At 38.5% G+C, this 27619-nt stretch overlaps 1 protein-coding gene across 1 annotated transcript in view; it reads left to right on the top strand.

Annotated features, from left to right (window-relative positions):
• mbc (dedicator of cytokinesis protein myoblast city) overlaps positions 1–27619 on the top strand; it is a 966604-nt gene that overhangs the window by 44792 nt on the left and 894193 nt on the right. The window contains exons 2-3 of the mRNA XM_090373417.1: positions 6018–6101; positions 21114–21210. Coding sequence (XP_090229543.1) covers positions 6018–6101; positions 21114–21210 — 181 coding nt within the window. The remainder of the gene's footprint in view (positions 1–6017; positions 6102–21113; positions 21211–27619) is intronic.

The raw sequence follows: 27619 nt of genomic DNA on the forward strand, positions 1-27619 counted from the left end.
GCTATACCTTCCAACAAAATGATCTCAACAATCTTATAGCTCAACTCCCAACACCTTTCCTCATTCTGGCAGACTTAAATGGGCATCACACTCTATGGGATAACAACCACATCGATCAAAGAGGAAAACTAATTGAACAGTGTCTAGATAATAACAACCTCCTTCTTCTAAATGACAGTTCACCTACATACGTTCACCTTCCTTCAGGAACAAGTACTGCGATAGACTTTTCTATCGCAGTACTTATATCAGCAACCTTATATCCTACTCTAAAGTGGACGATAAACAACGATCCACTACAGGGCGATCATTTCCCCTTTTATAATTGAATTACTTAATAAGTCCTCTTATCATCCTACTAAAATTCCACATTGGCTCACTGATAAAGCAGATTGGCAGTCCTATAAAAAATTAACTAAGCTTGATCCTGAAATTATCCAAAATTCCACAACTGATGAAGCAGTTGACTATGTCACAAAAACGATATTACATGCAGCAGGAAAAACCGTACCGAAATCCTCTCCAAAATTACCGATTCATCCAAAAACCTGGTGGAGTGATGAATGCCTTGTGGCTAAAAAAGAGCAAAGCAAAGCTTGGAATTCTTATTGCCGGAGTCCAACTACAACCAATCTCATTCAATATAAACGCGCTAGAGCAAGAGCGAGATATGTTAGACGCTGCAATAAAAAGGCTGCTTGGATCTGTTTCACTTAGACTATCAATCAAACAACTCCTACACATAAAATTTGGAAAGCTATCAGAAAAATGAGTGGTAAATGTAAAACGATACCTCTACCCCATTGTGGAATGGAGAGGGCAGAATGTAAATGATCCTGTTGGAATTGCCAATATACTAGGTGAAACCTTTGCAAAAACATCAGCAATAGAAAGTTATGCACCAACCTTCAGAAGATTAAAAACAAGTTTAGAAAAACAAAAGTTAAACTTCTCTTCAAAAGGAGATGAACAATACAACTTACCTTTCACCATCCACGAATTACATAGAGCCTTGTCAACATCTAGACGCAGTGCTGTAGGACCAGATAATATTCATTATTCCATGATACAGAAACTAAGTACCGAATCATTACAGTCACTTCTTCAACTATTCAATAGACTCTTCTGGGAAGACAAATTCACTAATCAATGGCATCATGCTATGGTCCTTGCCTTCCCTAAACCAGGTAAAGACCCTACAAATCCCACTCATTATAGACCAATTGCCTTGACCAGTTGCATTTCCAAAATTCTCGAAAAGATGGTGAACCGCCGACTGATCTGGTACCGGTGAACCGCCGACTGATCTGGTACCTTGAAAATTTCAGTCTACTACATTCTGCACAATTCGGTGTTCGACAAAACAGATCTACACTAGATATACTAGTCAGACTAGAGAATTCCATTCGGAATGCATTCCTCAGATCGGAACATCATGTGTGAGTCTTCTTTGATATCAGTAAGGCCTATGATTCCACGTGGAAGTATGAATTACTCCGTGAATTACATCACTATGGACTTCGGGGTCACCTCTCGATTTTCATACAGAATTTCCTATGCAAGCGTACATTCCAGGTTCGATTTAAAACCTCACTGTCCCAAGTATTTTCACAAGAAGGAGTTCCTCAAGGCTCTGTACTCAGTGCTTCACTTTTTATAATTGCAATAAACACCATTGCCGGACAAATTCCAAACACTATTGATAAAGCACTGTTTGTAGACGACCTTAGTATTTGGTGTCATGCGAAAAACATGAATACTATTGAGAGACAGTTGCAAGGGGCAATAACTAAGATTTGTTCATGGGCTCAGACTAATGGATTTCAACTTTGTCCGGAAAAAACATTTTGCATCCATTTTTGCCGCCAGCGCAAACTCCATCCCAATCCGGAGCTACAACTGAATCGCCAACCAATAGCAGTTCATCCCAGCATACGGTTCTTAGGAATCACTTTAGACCATAAACTCACTTTCGTTGAGCATATCAAAAGACTAAGAACATCATGTCAACAAAAACTAAATATCATCCGGGTTCTCTCTGCAACTAATTGGGGAGCTGATTGCCTAACTTTATTACTTTTATATAGAGCATTAATAAGATCGAAACTTGACTACAGAGCACCAGTCTATAGTTCAGCAAGACCTAGTGCCCTTTGCTGGCTTGACCCTATCCATCATAGTGGAATACGCATTGCTTTAGTGGCATATCGCACGTCTCCAACACAGCTTATATGCTGAAATCTGGTGACAACAACTGATACTACGTTATGCCTATAAAATTAGATCTATGCCAGAACACCCAAACTGGCCCATACTTTTCACATCACAGCACAGCAGGTTATACCAAAACTGCCCTAATGCTAATCGCCCTTTGGGTACGAGAATAAAACATCTCTTAGAAGAACTAAATTTAATCTTAGACAATTTGCCACATAGCCTCCCATCCTCTCTTGCTCCTTGGAATATCATTCCACCCTCATGTGATTTACATCTGCATGAATGGAATAAATCTACATTGCATAGAGAAAACTTCTTGCAATTATACCATGCAGTAGTGGACCAGTTTCCCAGCTTTTCCATAGTACATACTGATGGATCAAAGGATGATGTCCACATTGGAATCGCTGCAGTTTTTTCCAAACATCACATTAGCTTATGAGTTATCATGTGAGTTCAGTATATTTTCAGCCGAACTAATAGCAATTCAGGTTACACTGAATCATATCGAGGCCTCTGATATTAACAACAGCATAATTTTCACAGATTCTTTAAGTGCACTTCAAGCACAAAAAACACCATGATCATCACCCATCCAATCGTGAAAAGAATAGTCAGCTCTTTACATACCTTATCAGAACTTGGAAAAAACATACACTTCTGCTGGTCCCAGGACATATGGCAATTCCTGGAAATGAACTAACGGACAATGCTGCCAGATTAGCTCACCTACCACCCGAGAACAAGTGGAAAGTGCCTCATCAAGACTATCGACCACTAATCCAGGAAAAATGCATGTGCCAATGGCAGTTATCATGGGAAAATCAACCTAATAATAAAAAACTTCGGAGTATCAAGCCAAACCTTGAGCGATGGCCTTCCAGCTTTAGTTCAATCCGACATCAGGAGGTAATATTGGCTTGTCTGCAGATAGGTCACACAAATATCACTTATGGTTATCTTTTAAGAGGAGAAATATCCCCTCAACGTCATCACTGTAATAAAATGCTCTCAGTGAAACACATTCTGGTTGAATGCACAAAATATACAAGAGAACGCCAGAATCTTTGCACTTCAGCCACAACAAAAGATCCTACACTTACCTCACTTTTAAACAATGGAACAAATGTCTCAAGCATATATAACTTTCTCAAGATGATTGATTAAAGTATGTCATCTCCTTTAGTTAGCTAAAAAAAAAAAAAAATTACTTTCTAGTTCCTTTTTTCCATTTTCTCTATTTGAGAAGAAATGGCATGCATAATTATCACATGTATGGTGCACTATGGTCATAGTTGCCGATGCGCCCAATAAATCCCGAAACAAACAAACCGCACATATATTCTGAAACTGTCTTTCCTCAATTTGAATTTATGCCCCCTCAAGTGAGTAATCTGCAAGTGGAAGAATCTCATCAGCATTGAGCTTGTTCAAACCATTCAAAGCCTTATACGCCTCAGTCAGATAACCTCACAGTTGCCTAGTCTCCAGATGCTGCAATTTGCAGAACTTTAGCCTTTCCTGTGTTCCCCTCACCAATCTTTTTGCCCTTCTCTGTACTTTCCAACAGCTCTACATCCTTCTTAAAATGTTGCCTCCAAAGTTGTATGCAGTACTCAAGGTGTGGCGTGACCATTGTCTTATACAGGGTGTTTCATAAAGGATGCAATCCTAAAATGAAGAAGGTAGAACTTACGGGCAGGCAAATGTTATGTCAAGTTTGAAGTGTCGGTGGCAGCACTGCACCCAAAGTTACCCGAGGTAAGCAGTTGAATGACCGTGACATGCATTAGTCTCGGTCAGGCATCCAGTCCATTGTGTTGTGTTGGCTATGTCATTTTCCGAGAATGAACGTGTGTTTATTGTGGAGTCTTACTTCGCATATAAATCTTATAAATCTGTGCAAGACGAGTTTCAGATTAAATTTCTTCGGTCGTTTTTCTCCAACAAATCAACAATATCGCGTATAATTGTGAAATTTCATGAGACTGGGAGTCAGGAGGACGAAAAAAAAGCCCAGGCCGGCCACTACTCTTAACTGAGAACATTCTGGATGATCTGAATGAACATTTAACCCGCTCACCAAGAAAATCGCTTAGGAAGTTATCTTCTCAAACTGGACTGTCACCAACTACTGTTTTCAGGGCTACAAAGAAGCTAAAATTGCATGCTTACCATATTGGTGTCACTCAGGAACTGAAAGAACCTGACCATGAAAAATGTGTACAGTATTGTCTTTGGTTTCATTCTTTTGTTGATGAAAATGGAATTGAGGTGTTGGATCTTGTTTATTTTCGTGACGAGGCTTGGTTCAACTTGGATGGGTATTTGAATAGTCAGAACAGCTGAATATGGAGCAGTGAAAACCCACATGTGTATCACAAACAATCATTACATACCCTGAAAATTGGGGTTTGGTGTGCCATCTTGCGCCGTCGTGTTTATAGGGCCTATATTTTTTTGACAAAACTGTCGATGGAGAAGTTTATCGTGACATAATCCAACAATTTATTGCATTGTTGGAGATGAATGAACGAGAATGTTGGTCTCAACAAGATGGTGCGACCTGTTATACAGCAAATGAAGCGATAGCCATGTTACAGGAATTTTTCGTAGATCTCTTGATCTCAAAAAATTTTTGGCCTCCAAGATCCCCAGATCTTACTCCTCCAGATTTTTTTTTTTAGGAACAATTAAAAGGTGAAGTGTTTCACAACAATCCTCATACTCTTGATAAATTGAAGGCTAACATTGAAAAGGCGATTGCAAACATAACTGAGCAAATATTATGTAAGGTGGCTGCAAATGTCATGAAAATGGTATGAACCTGCATCCAGGCGAGTGGAAAGTATTTCCGACACTTGTTGTAAAGGTTGTGTAATTTCATTCTGTTGTAAAGGTAAAAGTATGTGTAATTTATTTCCCTTTTGTGTGATTTGTTAAAATTCCTATAATTCAGTCATGTCCTTTATGAAAGGAGAAAATTACTTCCTTATCCTGCTAGCAGAGTTCTTGTATATCACTGACAAGACTCCAATGAGCTGCTCTGGCAAGCCAACTGCACTGCTCTGAAAACTTCATACCTGGCTGCAACCCCCCCCCCCCCCGGTTCTTTTTTTTTTTTTTTTTTTTTTCATTCTCCACTGCCTTGAGTGTAGTACTGGTTATTTGGTATGTTAATTGTCTGAGTCTCTGTTTCTAAAGCTCTAATCCCTAATTACTGTTGTTGAAAATTCTAGGCATTATTATTCTGATCTTCTAACAGGGAATTTAAAATTAATTTTTCAGTTGGCTTTCTTTTTCTCAAGGGAAGAAATTATAAAAAAAAAAAACTACAGGTGTAATTAGTTATGAATTAACTTAATATGATATATTGCTTTTACAAATTTTTTTTTACTTATTGCATTGCTTAATTACTGGTGCGGGGAAGAATTAATTTAATACTAAAAGAACTTCTTTCAACTTTGTAACTCCTTGTAATCCAAGCCTGATATATCATCCCAGGGCTCACATCTGGTGAGTATGGGCTTGGCACACCCGGGGTCCTGAGCTGGATATCATCATTCTTCTCTTCCTTGGTGATTCCTTTCTACTTCTGAATTTCTCTCTCTCTCTCTCAGGGAATTTTTCCTTGGGAATTTTTTTGGCTGGTGCAGCATAAGCCTCAGGCTTCTTTGCACCATATGGCTAATAATAATAATATTGTTGGTTGTATGTGTGGGTGTGTGTGTGGTGAATGAGTGTTTTATCAATAAAACAACAAACATCAATAAATTAATTTAAATTTTTATTTCCCTTAGTGGTTTGGAATTTTTGTGGAGAGGATGAACATCAATTAAAGCTCACAGTTGGAGATACTGTATACATCTTCAAAGAAAGTGAAGGTATGTACTCATTTAATTTCTTGAGAGCACGCACACATTTGTATATAATATGAGTATTTTATTTAAAACTCTGAGAACGAGGGAGATATTAAAAATTTTGTAGCCCATATGGAAATGGCAACAAAATTGTAAATATAATTTGGTTGTTTATTCCTTTGTATAAACAAATGAAAAAGTTTGGTTTCGTAACTTTATCACATTTTGCATGCAAACCATTTCCAAAAAAAAACACTAATTTACATTTCTCGAGAAACACAACTTAATGTTTTCTTTTTTATAAATTATGAGTCCAATTTGGATAGTGTACCTTTATAAAATACATGCAGAAATAGGTTTACATCAAAAGAAAAGCATTTTGTACATCTGCTTCAATATGTGCTATGATTAAAAAATAGGCAGCAGAACTCAACCAGTAATTGCTAATTGCCAAAGAAAACATTGCAATACACTGAAAGGACAGAATTCATGAGATACCTGGTTCCTGGGCAACACTATGCTGTCACCCCCTCTTGCTAGTGGACGAACCCACTAAATGTCAGTCTTGGTGAAAGAAACAGTGACCCGTCACTTGGGAAAGAGAGTGAATGAGTGTTATGGTGAATGGGAATGAGTGGAAGAGCAAATGTAATTGCCTGAAAGAATACAAAGTTAATAATAACTTACACTACTTTTTACAGTAATACCCCGAAGTTACGCGATAGGTGGGTCCGACGAAAATCGCGTAAGTCGAATTCGCGTAAGTCGGGGTACAACTTTGCATATAAATACATATAAGTTTTTCTTAATTGGGACCAAGGACTAACAAAAACACTAGTTTAGAAGAAAAATATTAATAAAATTGCAGTTCTTTATACATATTAATACAAAATATGTATTAAAAAAACAAATGACTTACGTTAAAAAGTTATTTCGATGTCGATGGCTTCATAAAATCTAACAAATTCGTCTGACGACACAGCGCGTTCTTTTTTTCACGCAGAATTTCTTCGTAGCAAGCTAATAATTTTTTTATTCCTTGCTTTGTAGCTATAACGCGTTCTTCGTTGGAGTCTATGTTTTCTAAAATTTTTAAGCCCTTTACAATTGAGCCCTTTTCAATTTTCAACCTGTCAAGTTTGCAATTGTCATGTGCTTTTCGCCGTTGCTTCATTTAGGCCTGCAGCACGTGCAATATCACATGGTCTTTCATTTCGCTCAAAGCGTTTCACAATTTCATATTTTTTCTCTATCGACAGAGGCGGACTGGCAATAAGCCTTACCGGGGAAACCCCGGTGGGCCAGTGTGATTTTGGCCATAAACCATAGTATGAGGCCACTATAAATTTTCCCGGGAAAGAATTTTTGACCCAGTCCGCCTCTGTTTATCGATAATTGCTTTTCTTTTTCTCTCTGAATCTGCAGTGTCTTCACCAGGACGCTTCCTTTTCATTTTTAGGGAATAAAGCACAATTACAAAACGAGGAGGCACGCTTGATATGCATAAACAAAGCTGCGCGCATGTAGCAACTGAATAAACAACACCATAAAGGCAGAGATACACTATTAACACCTCACATTTCTAGGGGTTACTACCATAAAACAATAAAAATCCAGTTGCGTTTCTGCTAGTGGAATCTGTTATAAACTGGTAGTAAACTCGATCTAATTGCATTTGCGATTATACCGATAGCTGGAATTGTGTTGGTTTTTACGTTATATTATGGTGAAATGTGTTTCCCCTTCACTGATATAAAAAACATAAAAGCAGCAAAGTTGAATTTTGTTCATATTTCGCTCTCAGTCTCCGCCGTCGCACCGTATATCGATAACATATGAAAAACGACCTTGAAGATAGTGGGCGGCAGCGTTGCCAAACGAAAAAATCAGGAACCGCGTAACTCCGAGTTCGCGTAAGTCGGGGTAGCGTAAGTCGGGGTATTACTGTATTATAAATCAACAGGGATTACCTTTATTTTAGGAAGCTTCTTTTCCAACTCTCCTATAGGAGAGTTGGAAAAGAAGCTTCCTAAAATAAAGGTAATCCCTGTTGATTTATAATATAATAGAATATAGGAATTATCGAGCACTTAATAGCTCTCAATTATCAAAACTACTTTTTATATACAGTACTAACAAACATTTACTAACAACACTATGACTGCATTCTCCCCTGGCCTACAAAAAACTTGTGGCTAGGTCTGCACCACAACTGAAGAATAACAATAAGTTGAGGTGCCCAGAGAGTGCAGTGCAGAAAGCAAGTGTCGAACAAATGAAATGAAAGTCAGAAGAATGAATGAGAGACTAAGTGTGTGAGAAAAAGAACACAAACCATAAATGTTAAAGTTAAGTTCACACTAACCCTAGTTTTAATCTTTTATATTCTTTCTTATTTAGCTTAATTATTAAGCATTAGTATTTAAATTACATTACACACCATTGCATCCTCCCCTGGTATGCAAAAATCAGATGAACGATGAATGAAAAAATAAAAAAAATAAAAAAAATACATATATATATATATATATATATATATATATATATATATAACTTAGCAGGGGGTTAAAAAATATATAAAATATATATAAACTACAGGTGAACCATCACTAATCCGGCCACCGGTAATCCGGTTCCACCTCTAATTCAGGTATAATTTCCATGAACGTAATTTCAGATTTCTCCGGTCGGCACAAAGACCTACCGTTACTGTTTTGGTGGCATTGGTTGCATCAGCTGTTGGCGTGAACTCGTAAACACTGGCAAGCCATTCCCACTTGTTTTTCTGCATTTATTATTATAATCTGCTCACATTTAGTCCCGGCCACAGAGTAGTAACATATTTCTGCGTGGCCCCAGCCATGGTTCCAATGCATAAAGGAAGTGGCTCTCGTGGTGTAAAGCGCAAACACTGTACATTGTCCATAACAGATAAAGTTGAACTTTTGGAAAAACTCGACAGCGGGGTGTCTGTGAGAAGTTTAACTCTGCTTAATTGTAAATTCCAGCAATTTCTCTCAGTTCCTCTTATTTTAGTAATTTTCTTTTAGCCATTCCTTTTTAGATTTTTTTTTTTTTTTACAACACTTGTACAAACTTGCAGAAAAACACAACACAATATGATGGATATATATATATATAGCTCACTGACGAACTTGTTTTCACAAAATCTCTAACAATACTGACAAACTTATTGTGACATTTGAGAGTTTATTTTATTGCAATTAGTTTTATTGCAGCACTCGCCGCGCGTGCAATAAACTAATCACAAACAACCTTCATATGTATGCCGTAATAGTGTCACACGTATTGGCCGATACGGCTTCTCAAGATTTAACCTACTGGGCCACGTTGGCCAAATATATGCAACATAAAAATAACACTTTTTTTTTTTTTTTTTTTTGATAATTTAAGCGAAAAAATGACAACACTGAAATTACAATATTTATTTTAGAATTACTAATCAAATTATTTGCTAAATATTTTTTGGATCCTGGGGAATTTTTTTCTTAAACTAGCTTGTCAGTCAACTGTTAAAAGTAGGAGTAGGATGAGGTGGATAGCTGTTGGGTAAACTGTATGTGCTAAAATAACCACCGGTGATCTCACTAATCCAGCACCCCATAGGCCGGATTAGTGATGGTCGACCTGTATAAGAAAAAAAAAGTATAAAAATAGAATGCAAGTAGAGTAAGAATGTGGATTATGAATGAAGTAAATGTGTCTCTCTTCCTCCCCCTGCCTGGTGGGTTCCCCACTGCCAGCTAACATGTCCCACAGCCAGAGTGGGATGGGCAGTTTGACCTTGCTACCGGATTTGACAATACATGGACCTGACTACCATCACTGAAGAAGACATACTGTAGCTTTGCTGCCCAGATGCCATTTGGCGAACTGAACTGGGTACTCTAACCTGGTTCCCTTTAAAACCCCATCCCCAGGCAGGGGGGAGGAGACGGGTCTCCGTCTCCTCCCCTCCCCGCCTCCCCCATATTTCGCCTGGTGGGGCTCGTCCTCACTGACCTCTTTTGGGATACCTACTCTGTTGTCAACATCCTTCTACCTGTTTCCCTCCCCTGTCTCCCCACTCTAACTAAACCGACTGAGTATGCTCCTAATAATGCTGCCAAATTCTAATCAGCATCAAAAAATTCAGCTGCTTTCTCATAAACCTCTTTCAGCCTTTCCAAATTCTAGTGTTCACCCCCCCCCCCTCTTTTTTAAAAAAAAAATTTTTTTTTTTTTTTTAGGCCTTGCCACTGAGATCTTCGGAAAATAGGTGCCGAGACTTGCCAGAGTACTTAAATAATCTACTGGGTGCCTGATCTGTCCCTTTGTGGCAAAGTGTGGGCAACGGTGGGTCCCAATAGGGGCTTTTTTTTTTTTTTTTTTTTTTTTAGGAGCATTAGCAACTAAGGCCATATTGCTCCGGAGATGTGCGGTGGTCATTCCCTGACTTTTCCGCATCCTCCGTATTTGGTGGCTCACGGGCTCGAACCCCGGCTAATCAAGAAGCATGTGCTACGCACTGCTGCTCCTGCCCACCTGGCTACGGAGGCGCCGCCCAATAGGGGCCCCAATGGCTAAATGGTCAGAGAAACAACAGAACATAACACTACACAACAAACCACTCCAAACACGCTTTTTAAATCTCTGGCCTCCACAGAGTTCTGTGTCACTTACAAAGAATACAATGCAGAGATGGGGTGGAACCCCCGGTGCCGTCAGACTGCTAACACACTTTACTTAGTGGTGAACCCACCATTTGGTAGGTATACAGGTACACTGCATCACTACATTCATGTAGATGGTAATTCGATGTCAATATGGATAAACATCATTAGTTAACTGACTTTGAAAGAGGGATGATAGTGAGTGCCCGATGCACGGGTCACTTTATCACAGAGGTGGTACAGAAATCCATCCCTGTTAGGCGCCTCCGTAGCCAGGTGGGAAGGAGCAGTAGTGCGTAGCACACGCTTCTTGATTAGACCAGGGTTCAAGCCCGTCACACCAAATACAGAGGATGCGGAAAGGTCAGGGAATGACCACCGCATATCCCGGAGCAATATGGCCTTAGTTGCTAATGCTCCTAAAATCCAAATAACAAACAAACCATCCCTGTTTGATGGTAATCGTGGTTAGCACTGTGGGCAGAGAAAGGTGGTGGATGAATGTGGCCATTGACGTCTGTCTCACGTTGTTTCAGCCAGCTGGATAGTGACTGGCACAAATCACCGCCGACTTCAACGGGGGAGGTGTTAGAAATGTGTCCACCAAGATCATCAAACAATCATTAACCCAATAGGTTATGGGAGCCGCCGACCCACCAGAGTCCCCTTGCTGCACCTCCGTAGCCAGGTGGGCAGGAGCAGCAGTGCGTAGCACACACTTCTTTATTAGACCAGGTTTCGAGTCTGTGACCACCAAATACGGAGGATGCGGAAAGGTCAGGGAATGACCACCGCATATCCCCGGAGCAGTATGGCCTTATTTGTTAATGCTCCTAAAAACCAAATAACAAACAGTCCCATTGCTAACACCACGACATGTAACTCTACGCCTGAACTGGGTGAGAGAACATCGGCACTGGATCTTGGATGATTGGAGGTGGGTCTTTTGGTCCGATGAATCCCATTTTGACATTTGTTTATTTCGAGCAGACGGGAGGATGCATATCTAGTGGAAACCGCATAGAGCTATGCTCCTGTGGTGCCTCTGTAGCCAGGTGGGCAGGAGCAGCAGTGCGTAGCACACGCTTCTTGATTAGACCGGGGTTCGAGCCTGTGAACATTCCACATTCCACAGATTTTACTACCAAATACGGAGGATGCGGAAAGGTCAGGGAATGACCTTTCCTCATATCCCCGCCACCACATATCTCCGGAGCAATATGGCCTTAGTTGCTAATGCTCCTAAAAACCCATTAACATAACAACATAACTATGCTCCTGTCATGTCAACAACAAACTGTTCGGGCAGATGGACAGTTGGTAATGGTCTGGGGGCATATTCAGCTGGCATGTTGGGACCTCTGGTATGTCTTGACACATCTCTGAACTGTCCAGGTTACATGTCCATCCTTGCAGACCATCCGCATCCCTTTATGGTCATCATGTACCCACAGGGCAATGGACTCCTCCAGCTGGATAATGAGCCTCCCTACAGAGCCATGGTGACTAGAACATGGTTCAAAGAGCATTCCACAGATTTTACCACTGTGGAATGGCCTCCCTGTTCACCGGACCAATTCCTGTGGAGCATCTTTGGGATGTTGTGGAATGGTCTGTTAGAGCTTTGGATCCTCCACCCAGGAATGTGACAGAATTATGGACAGTGGTGCAGCAAGCATGAATGGAAATACCTGTGGAACGCTTTCGTGAACTACTAGACTCAATGCCTTGCCACCTGACTGCCCTTATCCGGGCGAAAGGTGGGCTTACCTGTTACTAGGTAGGTATCCTATGGTTTCTGTCCACTCAGTGTATATACTTTATCCATGCTTTTGACCCACTTGGGGATTAATGACATGAATATGGTTTCATAGTGTATGTGGTATGCTAATTGGAATAGTCTATAGGCCAAAATAGTCTATAGGCATCTCATAAGAACAGAGGCAAATTTTTCTGAGAAAAGAATCTGCTTTTCAAAGGTTTCAGCAAGATGGATCCCACTGCTTTTTGGTGTCTTATCAAAAATGGGGTTGGTGCAAAACTTCTTTACAGTTTGGGATTTTATGAAGCAGATCCAGGACATTTTTTTGGCAAGATTTGTAATCATGGGTGAGATATGAAACCACCGTTATCAGCCTGAGTAAAATCAGCAGTCCAAGCAGTAGAAACATCCATTTAATTACTTCCAAAGAAGGCATGAGCAGTTCTGTCAGCTGGAAATGTGGCAGCAAGCTTTTTGGGATTCCAAAGGAATAATAATAATAACAACAGGACAAGATATAACAGGAGTATTTTCTGCTATTACAAAACCAGTGAGTTATGACTTGCAAAAGAAAAGGAATGCTTGTCAGCATTCTTTTACTTTTATACCTGATACCATGTTATAACTAACATAAGTTTTTGAAAACAGTGCTGTCACTTGTCCTCTGTGAGAATATAGTGCTTTTACCACTTTTCAATCCTTTGGAGAGGTCCGAATTTGAGTCCTTAACAGGAAGAATTTCTAAAGGCTTCTTCAGTCATGGCTGTAGTTAGCTGATCTCAGGCAGAAGAAATAGAGTTTTTGCCTATGAGTTATTCTGGGTTGTTCAGCCTGCACAACATACAAATCAGTCCATGAACAGACAGACAGACAGACAGACAGACAGACATAATACATGATACCCAACAACAACAGCAGTTCTTACTCATGTGTCAGCAATAGTAGTGACTGAAATGTGTCATTGTAGGTAACCCACATTATTTACCAGATTTGGCTCTGTCAGACATATTTTTGTTTCCTAAAATTTAATTTCTTGGCTAAACAAAAATGCACAACTCGACGAGATGACAATCAGCCACAGAAGCATATTTTTTCGAGCTTTCACAAATCATTCTAAAATAGTGGGATAACTGCTTTTCATCATTATTGGAACTTATATATATATATATATATATATATATATATAATTATATTTAAATAATGTTGGAAAAGAAATATTACTTAATAAAAATAAAAAGGAGGGTACAGCACACATCAGAGGCAGCAAAAAGCATGGACTCCTCTACATGACGCTTGAAATATAGTCATACAAATTAGAATAAGGTTTAAAATAATGCCAGCAGTACGGCAAGACAAGAGCGAAAAAACAAAATTAAACCTAGATTCAAATCTAACAGGGAGGGAAGAGAAAGGTAACGAAGAATAAAAATATTGCAACAGAAACTCTAAATTAATTTAGAAAATCAAATTATACAAATAATTCATTAAAATTTAAAGCCAATTAAATAGAAATTTAGCGGTGCCCCCCTCTGATGGGCACCAGGTCCAAATTTATGTGAAATATCACCAAACAGAGATTTAAACCATTCACAATAAAACAAAACAAAACAAAAATAGAAAAAATAGAAAAAATAGACTGACCATTATGCCCCATCTCAACAGAGGACCACAAGGCCAATAATGGTCAGGGAATCGCTGCATTTCGAACACTGAACAAATCGCCACAAAGGCGAAACGATCGCAAGATCAGTCAGCCACACCGATCCCCAGATCGAACCGCCAATGCAGGGAAATTGAACAGCGGTGGTCCTGATGCAGCGAAAATAAAAAATAGGACAGACAAGAGCACTCCAGTGCAAAGCCACACTACTGACAAAAATAAACTTAACCCGTTTATATAAACGAACAATAAACTATAGATGGCAGTACAGGCGCAGCGCTAGCAATTCGCCCAATACTATCATGTGACATAATTATATTTAAATAATGTTGGAAAAGAAATATTACTTAATAAAAATAAAAAGGAGGGTCTATTTAATTGGCTTTAAATTTTAATGAATTATTTGTATAATTTGATTTTCTAAATTAATTTAGAGTTTCTGTTGCAATATTTTTATTCTTCGTTACCTTTCTCTTCCCTCCCTGTTAGATTTGAATCTAGATTTAATTTTGTTTTTTCACTCTTGTCTTGCCGTACTGCTGGCATTATTTTAAACCTTATTCTAATTTGTATGACTATATATATATATATATATATATATATAAGCTCTGAAGATATTATATTGAAAAATAATTCATTTATAATACATACCTTGATTATGGTTCTTGAGGTTGTCACAGACATTCTCTCAGATGTGCCAGACAAGCTGCACTTGCTACCTGGGAACCTAAAACGCTGATGGAACTGATATTTGGGTGACACTCAAGTCAAGTGTACCCAATTTCGGCGAAGTCTGGATGGTCTGTGACAGCCAAATACTCTGCTTGCACCTTCACGATGGTGGGACTGTTAGTAATCCTGGGTATAACCTCCATGCACAAGTACATGGTGGGTGACCACCCAGGTGTGAACCAACGTAAGCAGGGGTCGAGATGTGGCGCCCACACAACATGGAGGAATTTCGCCCCTCTATGTTACCAGGCAGTACTAGGTGGTAGATGACTCTCATCAACCGGTGCAATACCACCACTTTGCTTATTGGAGGCTTGAAGTGGTGGAATCCATGTTTAGTCTCTAGAGCTAAGTTCCAGTCAACCCTTTCCTATCTCTTCCATCATGCAGTATGATTGATGAATTTTGAGGTTATGATGAACATCGTGGCGAGATCCAATATTCTTTACATTTCGAGGGTACAGCTCTAAAACAGTGTTCGCAGGCCGGCCGCTAGTTAGTAGACTAGACCAAACCTAATGGTAAATCTCTAGGAGGCTTCCGGATCACCTAGTGTATAACCTTGCTACCTCTACTCTGCCGGATAGTGACTGGAGGGAGTCCGAGTAGTGTGTATGCGGGGAGCATTGCCGAGGCCATGTTATGTCGATGATCTGAGTATATTCTTACCATGTGTACGCCATATCCAAAAATTTCATTACTTCATACAGTATGTCCCACCCACTTTTTCTTACTATTGAATACACCATGAATTGTCAAACTAATAGAGCAAGCTTACCTGTGAAAAGATATAAACCTCCCAAGCACTTCCTAATTCATTTCACAAATATACGTGGTCTCAATTCTAATCTTAACGATGTCCATTTCCACTTGCAGTCTGCCAAACCCCATGTACTGTTTCTGACAGAATCTCAGTTATCGGTTGATTCAACTATTGCTCATCTCAGATGCCCAAATTACTTGCTGTATGATTCCATTCGCCTCAAAGGTGGTACTTGTGCATATGTCCGTTCTGATATTCCCTGTCAGAGACTTGGCAATTTGGAATCTACTCTCGTTGATCTTAAAATCACTCTACCTCAGTGTGTAAAATTCATCTGTTGTCTCTACTGTTCTCCCAACTCCACTAATCACTTGGAGCTTTTTGACTTCCTCTCTTTGCAACTTGACTTTCTCCAGTCCAACTTTCCTAACAGTGAGGTAATTTTCCTTGGTGATTTTAATGTTCACAACTCCAGCTGGCTTCCGTTTTCTTGTCACACCGACCCAGCTGGTTGAGATGCTGATGCTTTTGCAATTAATAATGACCTTGCACAGATTGTTCATTTACCTACAAGAATACCGGATAATCCTAATCATACAGCCAACACGCTTGATCTTTTTCTCACAAACAACCCTTCTAAGTACACGGTCGAAGTGAGAGGTCCTTTAGGCACTTCAGATCACAACTTGGTGATTGTCTCTTCTCCAAAGGCGCCTTTATCTCATGGCTATTCCCAACCTCGTGTTTTATTTGGCATTACAAGAATGCAAAAATCGGATGGCCTGCGATACTTCTTTTCCTTGGTCGAATTACTGTTTCAAAACTTCTGATGTCAACGTTTGCTCAGATCGTGTCAGTGAAATTATTCTTGCAGGAATGGAATCCTTTATCCCACACTCCACTTTAAAATCTCGTTATTTATCTAAACCTTGGTTTTCCAATAAATGTGCTAAGGCTGTTCAAGAGAAGAATGTTGCATATCATAACTGGCTTGTTTCTAATTCTTCAGCTTCATTTTCTGCCTACACCAAAGCTCACAACAATTGTAAAGCAGTTATTAATCAGTCCAAACTAGAGTTTGAACAGGCTAAGTGTAGTAAACTTGCTTCTTGCCCTAATGGTAGCCAAGCATTCTGGTCTCTTGCCAAAGCTGTTGGCGGCAACTTTTGCCCATCTCTGCTCCCACCTCTGTCCAAATCAGATAGTTCTGTTCTCATTTCAGCCAAGAATAAAGCTGACCTGCTAGCATCCATTTTTCTTCCAACTCATGTATTAACGATCTTGGTAAAACACCTCCCACCATTTCCAACACGCTCCATTTAATGCCTCCTGTGGTCTTCCGTCAAAAGGATGTCAGAAGGATTTTGACGAATCTTGATGCTAAGGAAGCTCCAGGTCCCGATGGTATTTCTCCACTTGTTCTCAAAACCTGTGCTCCTGAACTTACTCCTATTCTTTGCCGCCTTTTTTTCACTTTCTTTTTCCAAAGGTGTTTTTCCTTCTGCTTGAAAATTTGTTCATATCCAGCCAGTTCCTAAAAAGGGTGAATCCCTCCCATCCAGTTATTGTCCCATTGCAATTACTTCTACTATTTCTAAAGTAATGGAGAAATCAATTAACCGCCAACTCTTAAACTACCTAGAAACCTTCCGTCTGATCAGCGATCGCCAGTATGGATTCCGTCAGTGTCGATCCACTGGTGATGTTCTGGCTTATGTTACCCATTTATGGACTAATTCAATGGAAAATTTCGGTGAAACACAAGTAGTTGCTCTTGGCATCTCAAAGGCTTTTGATCGTGTTTGTCATAAAGGTCTTGTAAACAGGTTTCGATCTTATGGCTTGCCAACTGTTTTTAATAATTGATTATCCAGTTTTCTCTCTGATCGCTCACTGAGTGTGATGGTAGATGGCTTTCTGATGGCTTTCTGTCTTCTAACTTTTCCACTAATGCGGTGTCCCCCAAGGTTCAGTTCTTTCCCCCACTCCTTTTCTCTTGTATATTAATGACCTTCTTCCATTGAGTGGAAATCCTATCCATAGTTTTGCCAATGATAGCACATTGCATTCCACTTTCCATTTTGAGAAACCTTGCCCTGTTCAATCAGCTTCAACTTCTCGAAAATCTGCTACCAATTCCTTAAATGCCGATCTTCAGGTAATTCTCCAGTGGGGAAAAGGCAACTTAGTTGATTTCAACCCTTCTAAAACTCAGTCTTGTCTTATATCACCCCGGGGGCTCACATCTGGTGAGTATGGGCTTCGCAAACCCAGGGTCCTGAGCTGGATATCATCATTCTTCTCTTTCTTGGTGATTCCTTTCTACTTCTCTCTCTCTCTCTCTCTCTCTCTCTCTCTCTCTCTCTCTCTCTCTCTCTCTCTCTCTCTCTCTCTCTCTCTCTCTCTCACAGGGGGGTAACTTGGGAATTTTTTTTTTTTTTTTGGCTGGTGCAGCATAAGCCTCAGGCTTCCTTGTACCATATGGCCATTAATAATAATAATAATAATAATAATAATCTCGCAAAAAGGATTCTTCTGCTCCTATGCTTATCTTTAGTGACACTCCGATTTCTAGGCAAAGTGATATCTCTTTTGGGAATTACCCTGACTTCTAATCTCTCTTGGCACAAACACATTACAAATATTGCTTCCTCTGCATCTTAAAAACTTGGTTTTCTCTTTCGCTCTCGGCTTTACTTTTCTTCCAAACAGCTGCTCACTGTGTATAAATCATAAATCCGCCCTGCCATAGAATATTGTTCCCACATCTGGGGTGGTGCCCCCAAAACCTTTCTCAGGCTTCTTGATTCCATTCAGAAGAGGGCAGTTAGGTTAATTAATGATTCATCTCTGACAGAGTTTCTCCGCTCGCTGTCTCATTGACGCACTGTTTCTGCTGCTTGTCTCTTCTACAGTACTTCCATGGGCACTGTTCTTCTGAATTGGCTTCTATAATTCCTGCTCTCTCTTTCAAAACAGTCCGAACACGTGCCGCCACCAGCCAACATCCATTTACTGTCCAACTTCAAACTCACAGAACCAACTTTTTATCTTCCTCGTTTATTCATTCAACTGCCGATTTCTGGAACAACCTACCTTCATACGTATTTCCTGAAAATTACAATCTACAGAAATTCAAGTCCAATGTCAACAAATATCTTCTTTCGTCTTCTCAACCTCTGACCCAAGCACGGTACTAAGTACTATAGGTTCTAATACCTCTCATGTTTGGGGTTTACATAAAAAAAAAAATAATAATAAATAAAAAAAAATACTCACTGGCACAAGTCCAGCGCTTCATAGTAGACTATGAATTTTTTAGTACCTGTGTATATCACTGGAATTCAAAATACAGTGTAACTTAATTAATTTAATTAATCAAATAATTGACATACCTTAGGTTGTACAATAAGGACGCATATGACTTCCCAGTTACTGTCTGCTTGTGTTCCACATAGTGAATGTGCAAACAGTATCCCAAAAAAATGGTGGCCATAATCTTGCCAGCTGTGAAAGTTGTGGCTGAAATTCTTTGGATAGGGGAGAACCCATGTGCTTCCCTTGCATTGATTCTTGCTTGGTCTCAATATCCTAGTGATGAACCCATGTTTCATCACCCATATCAATTCTGGAGACGAAAGTTTCAAGATCCTCTCTACAAAAAATTTCTAAATTCTGCTCACAACACTACTCTGAATTGCCTCTTCACATGAGTCAGAAATCTGGGGACCCACCTTTCACTGACCTTACTTATCCTCCAATGTTCACGGAGGATGGTTATAACTGCTCCCTCAGATATGTCACATTCCCTAGAGATTTGGGACACCTTTAAACATGTCATTCAGCTCAAGGGCTTCCACAGATTGGCATTTCTGAGGTGGTCGCTGTCACAGGCCTACCTGGACGTGGGTCATCTTTTATGGACTCTTAACACATTTGAATTGTTTTGACCAGAATTTCATCTGGTATTCTGAAGGTGCACTGTTGCCATTCACAGCCACCATCCTTTCACGAATGGCCTTTGGCCCATTTCCTTCTTTAGTGAGAAACTTGATGACTGAATGATGCTCCAATTCCTGCAAATGCATAATTTGATATAGGTGTTTTCCTTTTTCTGTTACAGCAGCATAATCTAAAAACTTAGTGGAATCAAAATTAGTATGATCAAGGTGAGATATGTAGGAACATGATAAATCACTAATCACTGAAATATAACCATGGGAAATACTTTAGGTAGATAATTTATCGTCGGTCCCTGTATGGAACTGACTGTGGTACAGGTTTCCCAACCCAGGACAGCTCGAGCACAACTATATTCCCCTTCTTCCAATTACTTTCTGCTATTCTTAATTACTACAACTTATTTTTCGTGCGCAATTAGACTGGCCGTTACTGAAAGCAATATCGAGATGCTATCGCTTCTTTTTTCTTCTTAAGCAAAGTTTGGTGTCTTTTCTACACTACCTTGTTAGTCATTGTTCTCCCTTTGCCTCATTTGTTTAATTGCTTACTTTCCCGTCACACGGGTATGGTTCACTTTGACCAATTCACACCTCCCCCCCCCACTCGGGGTTACTTCAACTGATATAAATATACTACAGAAAACTATCGGCTTTCATCTGTAGTCTCTGATGTTGCTCTGTATTCACCACAATCAGCTAATTTCACCGATTCCGGCCTAAGCATACAATAAGTTGTCAAAAACATAACTTTATTCCTTTATATTACGTTTACTTTGTTTAAATTTCATCCTGGCCTTTTCTGCCCTCATTTTTTAATTCAAACTTTCATTTAATTTTCCTTTTACACGACTTAATCAGCATAATTTTAGCATTTTAACTTTGTTATTATTATTTTTTATTTATGTTTGAATTTTAATCATTCCTTTTGGTCACTGTCGGGTCGGCTATGATGTATACGTTTGTTTGTATACATCATAACAGAAACAGAGACCCTGCTTATTATGGTGGCTCCTAAGGTTTTGGCTGTCGACCCTCTGATGAAGTAGTTCAAGTCCTAGGATCCACTGCATTAGGTACCATTTTTGTTATCATTATTATTTTTATGTTAATCTTAATTTCATTTAATTTCAGGTAATCTGCTTTTACCTTGCTGGCATTATAAATTTTTTCCATTTGTATGTATACATCATAACAGAAACAGAGACCCTGCTTATTATGGTGGCTCCTAGGGATGCTGACCTTGACAGGTCAGCACCCCTACCCAATACACTTTTTCATTTTGGTTGCTGGGCATTTCTGCTATAACTAGTAGTGCCCCAGATCCACAACCTAGTTTAATAATTTAATACTTTTCTTGCTTTCTTAAAGGTTCAGTAATCTCATTACATCCTATTATTTTTATCAATATTATTATTAATATATATATATATATATATATATATTATTTATTTTTTTTATTAATTTTTATTTGCTGAATTCTCTAGATTGGTACTGTGGCTGTTTGTCAAAAAATCGTAATCAGTGGGGCATTTTTCCAAAAAATTTCATTTCTGTAAAAGAGGCTATTATTGATAAAACTGGGTAAGTTAAAATTTCCTTTCAGCAATTCAAATTTCAATTATTGAAAATTGTTTAGGATCAGAAGCATTAAAATTATAGAGATCTTACTTAAAAAGTTGATTCATTACGTCTTCAGCTAAATGATTAATGAATTAAGTATTTTCTTTCATTGATGTATGAAACATGCTCTCTAATCTTTGTCCTGCTATTTTGAGCAACTAGCTTTTATAATACTCTGTGTGGACCAAGAGAACACAAAATAATACACTCAGAGACCCTATGTAATGGATCTTTCCAAAAAAAAAAGATGCTCTAGTTTTAATTGAATATGTTTACTAAAATACATCATATGCATCAATGTATTTGGTATGTCTGAACCGATTTTCAGGATGGTACTGCCAATGTAGCAATTGATGCACCTGCCTTTACCTCAAAGTTGTATTAAGTGGAAGAGTTAAGGGTTTAATGGTGAAGTACATATGATATAGTTAGTTTTTTTGGGGGATAGAAATCAGAATATTTGCCTTCAGTACAAAAATAACTAATTTCTCTGACCATCTGCATTCAGAAAATTCTTTAGTCATCTTTGGAAATGTTCTATTATTCCAGGCAGAGTTTCTTTATCAGTACTGTTCTCAATGTTAAATTGAATCTATAAAGTTTATGAACTCCGTGTGGGTTGTTTCTATAAGCAATATCCTTTGGAAAATGTAATAAGCAACATGGATTTAGATTCAGACTAATGATTTACAAACTTTATCGATGCTGACACACTATGCATATACCAAAAATAATTCAACACCTCGCCCTTTTTGTTAATGGTTTTTAAGTTGATGGTAAATGAAATTGTATGCCGCTTCCATTGTTTTGATCCAAAAAGAGAGTAAGATAGAGAAAAGATGTGTAACTGAAGACAAGCTTAGCCAAGGCCATCTGAAATCGGGTACATCAGTTATTAGCTCTCAAAGAGAAAGAACGTGTCTAGAGCTACTGGCTACTCATTATAAAGGTATAAATGCCATAAATTTTTAATATTGTGTTAGCAATGCTCCAAAGTGTAGCAAAAATGGCTGCAACTCATCTGATAGCTGGCCATCTGACAGATGTCCAGCTTTCTTTTTTATGGAAAATGTTTTCAGTTTTTTAAATTCTGCTTTTAAAAGTGCCAATATTTAGTGTTTAATCTTTTCTTAATGGATTGCAGTGTTTAATGTATTAAAACTAAGTTTTAATAAAAAAAAATTAAAATATGCTGTGGTGTTGTATTCTTATTTTTAAGAGAAGAAGAATATTTATTCTATAGAAAATTGTGAAAAATGTTTTAGACAAAATGAAAATGTTTTAGACAAAATGTTTTAGACAATATAAAAACAGTAGCAAATCTTAAAAACAATAGAGTAAGACTGTAGATATTCATTGAACTGGTGGGAGAAAAAAAAAGTAAGCTGAAATGCTAAACAAACAGCATTAGTACTTCTCTGGTACCATGCCACTCTTCAAGCAAAAAGCTAAATACAGTAAACCCCCGCTATTCGCGGTCGCTGATTTAATATAAAATGAAACCTAAAAAAATGTGAATTTTAAAGCGCCATGAACATTTTCCGCCATAAAAAAACATGGGCGTGGCTAAAATTATCTTTCCCTGTCAAAACAGCGCTCAGTGGGTGGGGGAAGAGGGGTGACAAAATCCTGGCGTGGATGTTTCTCGCTAATCCTTGTTCAGTGTGTGTTATGCACATGTCATGGAAGGTTTCATCGTTTGCTTTTAATTTATATGCTTATAAATTGAATAAATTTATCAATTTATAAATTGATATGCTTACAAAAGTGATAAATCTACCGTTTTGCAGTGTAAAACAGACTTTTTCAAGTGTGTTAACGGAAGAAAGTGACTTTATTGTGGACAAGTTCTTTCTAACCTGTACAAAAATATGGATACAAATAACAAGGGAAATGTGAAAAGATCAAAGAAGGTGATGACATTAGCGAATAAAATTGAGTTATTAGACAAAACTTCTAATGGTGAAAGTGTCTCCTCAGTGGCAAAACATTATAAAATCAACGAGTCAATGGTACGATCAATCAAAAAATCGGAAGAAAAAATCCGCTGTAGTGTCCGTGAAAACGCGCTAATTGCTTCAAAAATTTGCTCTATAACTCGTGATGTTAAATTAGAAAAAACGGAAAAGGCTTTAAATCTGTGGATAGAAGACCGAACTCAAAATAAAATTCCGTTAAGTTCACTCATCATTTGTGAAAAGGCAAAACTCCTTTATCAACACTTTAGCGAAACAGGTGATAGCTCTGGTGGGATAAGTTTTTTTAGCTAGCAAAGGCACTGGTTTGAAAGATTTGTTTGAAATTTCTAATAAATATTACATTTAATATTAAATTGTTTCTTATTTTCATTTCGATGCCATATGCTTGCATTTCGCTATGTACTGTCTATGTGCATAGTCATATTATGAAGGTACATATAATACATACATAGACACAATTTTAGACTAGTTTTTCTTATATACTGTATCTCATACTTTGGAACGGAACCCCTTTATTACTATGGGAGCCATAACTCAGTATTCACATTTTCGGTATTTGTGGCATTTCTCAGGAACGTAACTCCCGCGAATAGCGGGGGTTTACTGTAGTTTAGAGGGGAACAGGTATCCTGTGTATCCGGGCTTAGAGGGGAACAGGTATCCTGTGTGTTATCAGACACTCAGCCTAAAACACTGATGGATCCAATATCTCTCTATTACAGAAGATTTAGGAGTAGTCCGGTTGGCCTGCCTCCCTAAAATCCATTCATGCACACCTTCTCGATGGTAAGCCCTGTTACGCCACTTAGGTGGCAACGAACGTGTAGAGTGGTTCTCTTCAAGACGCCTGGTCAGCGTGAAGAGGAAAAGACCAAACCCTCCAGCAATGAGAGCACAACAATACATACAAATGGCCCTCAGTCCCCAGCAGCTTTCACTCTCCCTCTTACGGCAGCGAGAGGATCAGAGTGGAAGCAGAGGGTGCTAAGAATCTCTGGGTACGACCAGGCTGCCATGCACGGAAATTGATCTTGGCCTGTTATAACGTGCGATCACTCATCGGTGAAGACAGGATATTAGAGCTGGAAAAGGAATTAGAAAATGTGAATTGGAATATCATCGGTTTGGCTAAAACAAGAAGAAGAAATGAATCACTTATAAGTTTATCAAGTGGAAATCTGCTGTACACCAATGGAAACAGTGAAAGGAGTGAAGGTGGAGTTGGGTTTCTGGTCCATAAAGATTTTAAAAACAACATTTTGGAATTCAAAAGTACATCACCAAGGGTGTCAAGACTAATACTCAAGATTTCTAAGAGGTACAAGCTAAAGATTATAATGATTTATGCACCAACATCGAGCCATGATGATGAAGAGGTTGAAGAAATGTACACTGAAATTGAGAGTCTTCTAGATGAGCAGAAAACCCACTACACTATTATTATGGGGGACTTCAATGCTAAGGTTGGAAAAAGGAAAAACAGTGCAGAAAGAGGAACTATAGGAAATTTTGGAATTGGAGAAAGAAATAAGAGGTGAAAGACTTGTGGAATTTGCAGAATCTCAAGGAATGTCAGTAATGAACACTTTTTTCAAGAAAAGGGTGAACAGAAAGTGGACATGGAAGAGTCCAAATGGATTAACAACTAATGAAGTCGACTTCATCCTCACTAACAGAAGATATATTGTGAATGATGTTACCGTCCTGAATAAGGTAAATGTTGCAAGTGATCACAGAATGGTAAGATGTACACTTGATATAGATGTAGAAAAGGAAAGGAAAAAAACTGACTCGAGTAAATAATACAAAGGTCTTTGAAATAACAGAGGAGGAGAAAAAGCAGTATGTACTGGAACTTAAGAACAAGTTTGAGCTTCTGCAGACTGCTCAGGACCAAGATATCGACGAGGAATATTACAACTTTCTGAAAGTGATAAAGCCCAAGAAACCTATAGGGAAACAGAAATCCAAAGAAGAAAAAATTAGTCAAGAAACACTTGTCATGATGAACCAAAGACGACAAATGAAGAGCAAGAAAAACACTGACAGGGAGAAAATTGAGTATACTGAGTTATGCAAAGCCATTAGAAAGAGACTCAGAGAGGACATAAGAAGATTTAACACAAGAAAAGTAGAACAAGCATTAAGGGAAAACAAAGGATTTAAATCAGCAGCCATGAGCAGTAATACAGAAAGACAAATGATACTGAAACTGAAGAATAGCGATGGTGTACTTATAAACAGCAGAGAAGGCATAATTCAAATAGCAGAAGACTACTATAGAGAATTATACAAGGAGCGAGGGAATGATACCAGCAGTGGGGAAGATGGATTGCAAAGTAGCAACACATACGACATACCCGATATTCTTCCTGATGAGGTAGAACATGCATTGAAGAAAATGAAGAATCGGAAAGCCCCAGGGGAAGATGAAGTTACTGTAGAGTTGTTAAAATTGGGAGGAAGAGACATAACACAAAAACTAGCAAGGCTCTTCACAAAGTGCATTAGAAAAGGTGTGATGCCTAAGCAGTGGAATAATGCAATCATAGTTTTGCTGCATAAGAAAGGAGATAAATCAGAAATTGGAAATTATAGACCAATTAGCTTGTTATCCCATATCTACAAGTTGTTCACAAGGGTCATTACTAACAGATTAGAAAGAATACTTGATGAGAATCAACTGAAAGAGCAAGCTGGCTTTAGGACAGGACTCTCAACTATGGATCACCTTCACATAATATCACAGCTAATGGCACCATTATGCCTGGCATTTGTGGATTATGAAAAGGCATTTGACTCCATACAGCATAAGGCAATGTTTCGGGCACTGGAAAGACAAGGCATAGATACTCCATATATTATGATTTTGAAGAAAATATATGAGAGTGCTACATCCTTTATTAGACTAGACAAAGACAGTAGCAAATTTAAAATCGAGAAAGGAGTTCGACAAGGAGACACAATATCTCCGAAGTTGTTTACTGCTGCCCTTGAGGAAGCTTTCAGAAGATTAGTCTGGTCGCAGAAAGGAGTCAATGTGAACGGAGAGTACCTAAACCATTTACGATTTGCAGATGCCATTGTGGTCATAAGCCACGTTCCCAAAGAATTAGAGGAAAATCTTAATCAGTTATGCACAGTTAGTAAGGATTTTGGACTAAAGATGAATATGGCTAAAACAAAAGTAATGATGAACAGGTATGCCATGGAAAGGGAAATAATGATTGAAGGAGCAGTAATTGAAAAGGTGGAGTCATATACTTATCTGGGACAAGTTATAGCTGTAATAATGATAAATGGCTGGAAGTCAAGAGAAGAATAAATTTTGGATGGATAGCATTCAGGACATATATTGACATATACTGAAGAGCAATATCCCAGTTTGTCTGAAACGTAAAATAATGAATCAATGTATACTCCCCACCATGACTTATGGAAGTGAAACTTGGGCACTCACCAAAAGAATGGAAGAGAAGCTAAGAACTACACAGCGAAGAATGGAACGAATTATATTGGGAATCAGACTGTTAGATAAGAAGAGAAACACATGGATTAGGCAGCAAACTCAAGTAGAGGACATTCTTATCAAAACTAAAGAACTAAAATGGTCTTGGGCAGCACACATAGCTCGAAGACATGATGACAGATGGACTAAGAAAATAACAGAATGTTACCCAAGAGGAGCTAGAAGAAAACCTGGAAGACAAAGGCGGAGATGGATAGATGAAATTCATGAGTTTTTGAGTAGTAAATGGATGGCCAGTGCTCAAAACAGAAGGAACTGGAAAGTTGCTGGAGAGGCCTTCATCCTGCAGTGGTTTGAAAATGGCTGATGATGATAATGATGACTTTAGTTTCTCTGGTAGGTCACCAGCAGGTTCTCATGTGAAATTTCTTTATAAACTATTGCAGTTTATAAAGAAATTGCACTTTATAAACTATTGCAGTAAAAGTTTGACTGTATTTAGGAAGGTAGAAAAAAATTCAGATTTTTAATTATTGATTAATAGTTAATGCAGGAATGTTATTTTTGAGGATTGCCTTTTATACTGCTGAGTTGATGTATAAAATCAGTACTGATAAAGAAAATCTGCATAGAAAATAAAGCTCTGGATGTTCTGAATGCCAGATGGTCAGAGGAGTGAGTTAGTTATATCCAGTGCTCAAAGTAGGGAAAAAGAAGTTGTGGGATTATAGCAAGCCATATGTGTAGTGGTTGAAATTGGGGAAAAAAAAAAAATTGGAACTGCTATTATCCTCCCAACACAGGATTTAAGCATTATATAAGTACTAATAATGATTTAATTTTATATGGAAAATTAAGCAGTGTTTGAATGTTATATGATTTCATTGTGCTATAAAAACAAAGCAAAATGGTAATAACCAAT

The sequence above is a fragment of the Mastigoproctus giganteus genome, chromosome 5 (genome assembly GCF_048544385.1).
Source record: "Mastigoproctus giganteus isolate SK-2022 chromosome 5, ASM4854438v1, whole genome shotgun sequence".
NCBI classification, from domain to species: domain Eukaryota; kingdom Metazoa; phylum Arthropoda; class Arachnida; order Uropygi; family Thelyphonidae; genus Mastigoproctus; species Mastigoproctus giganteus.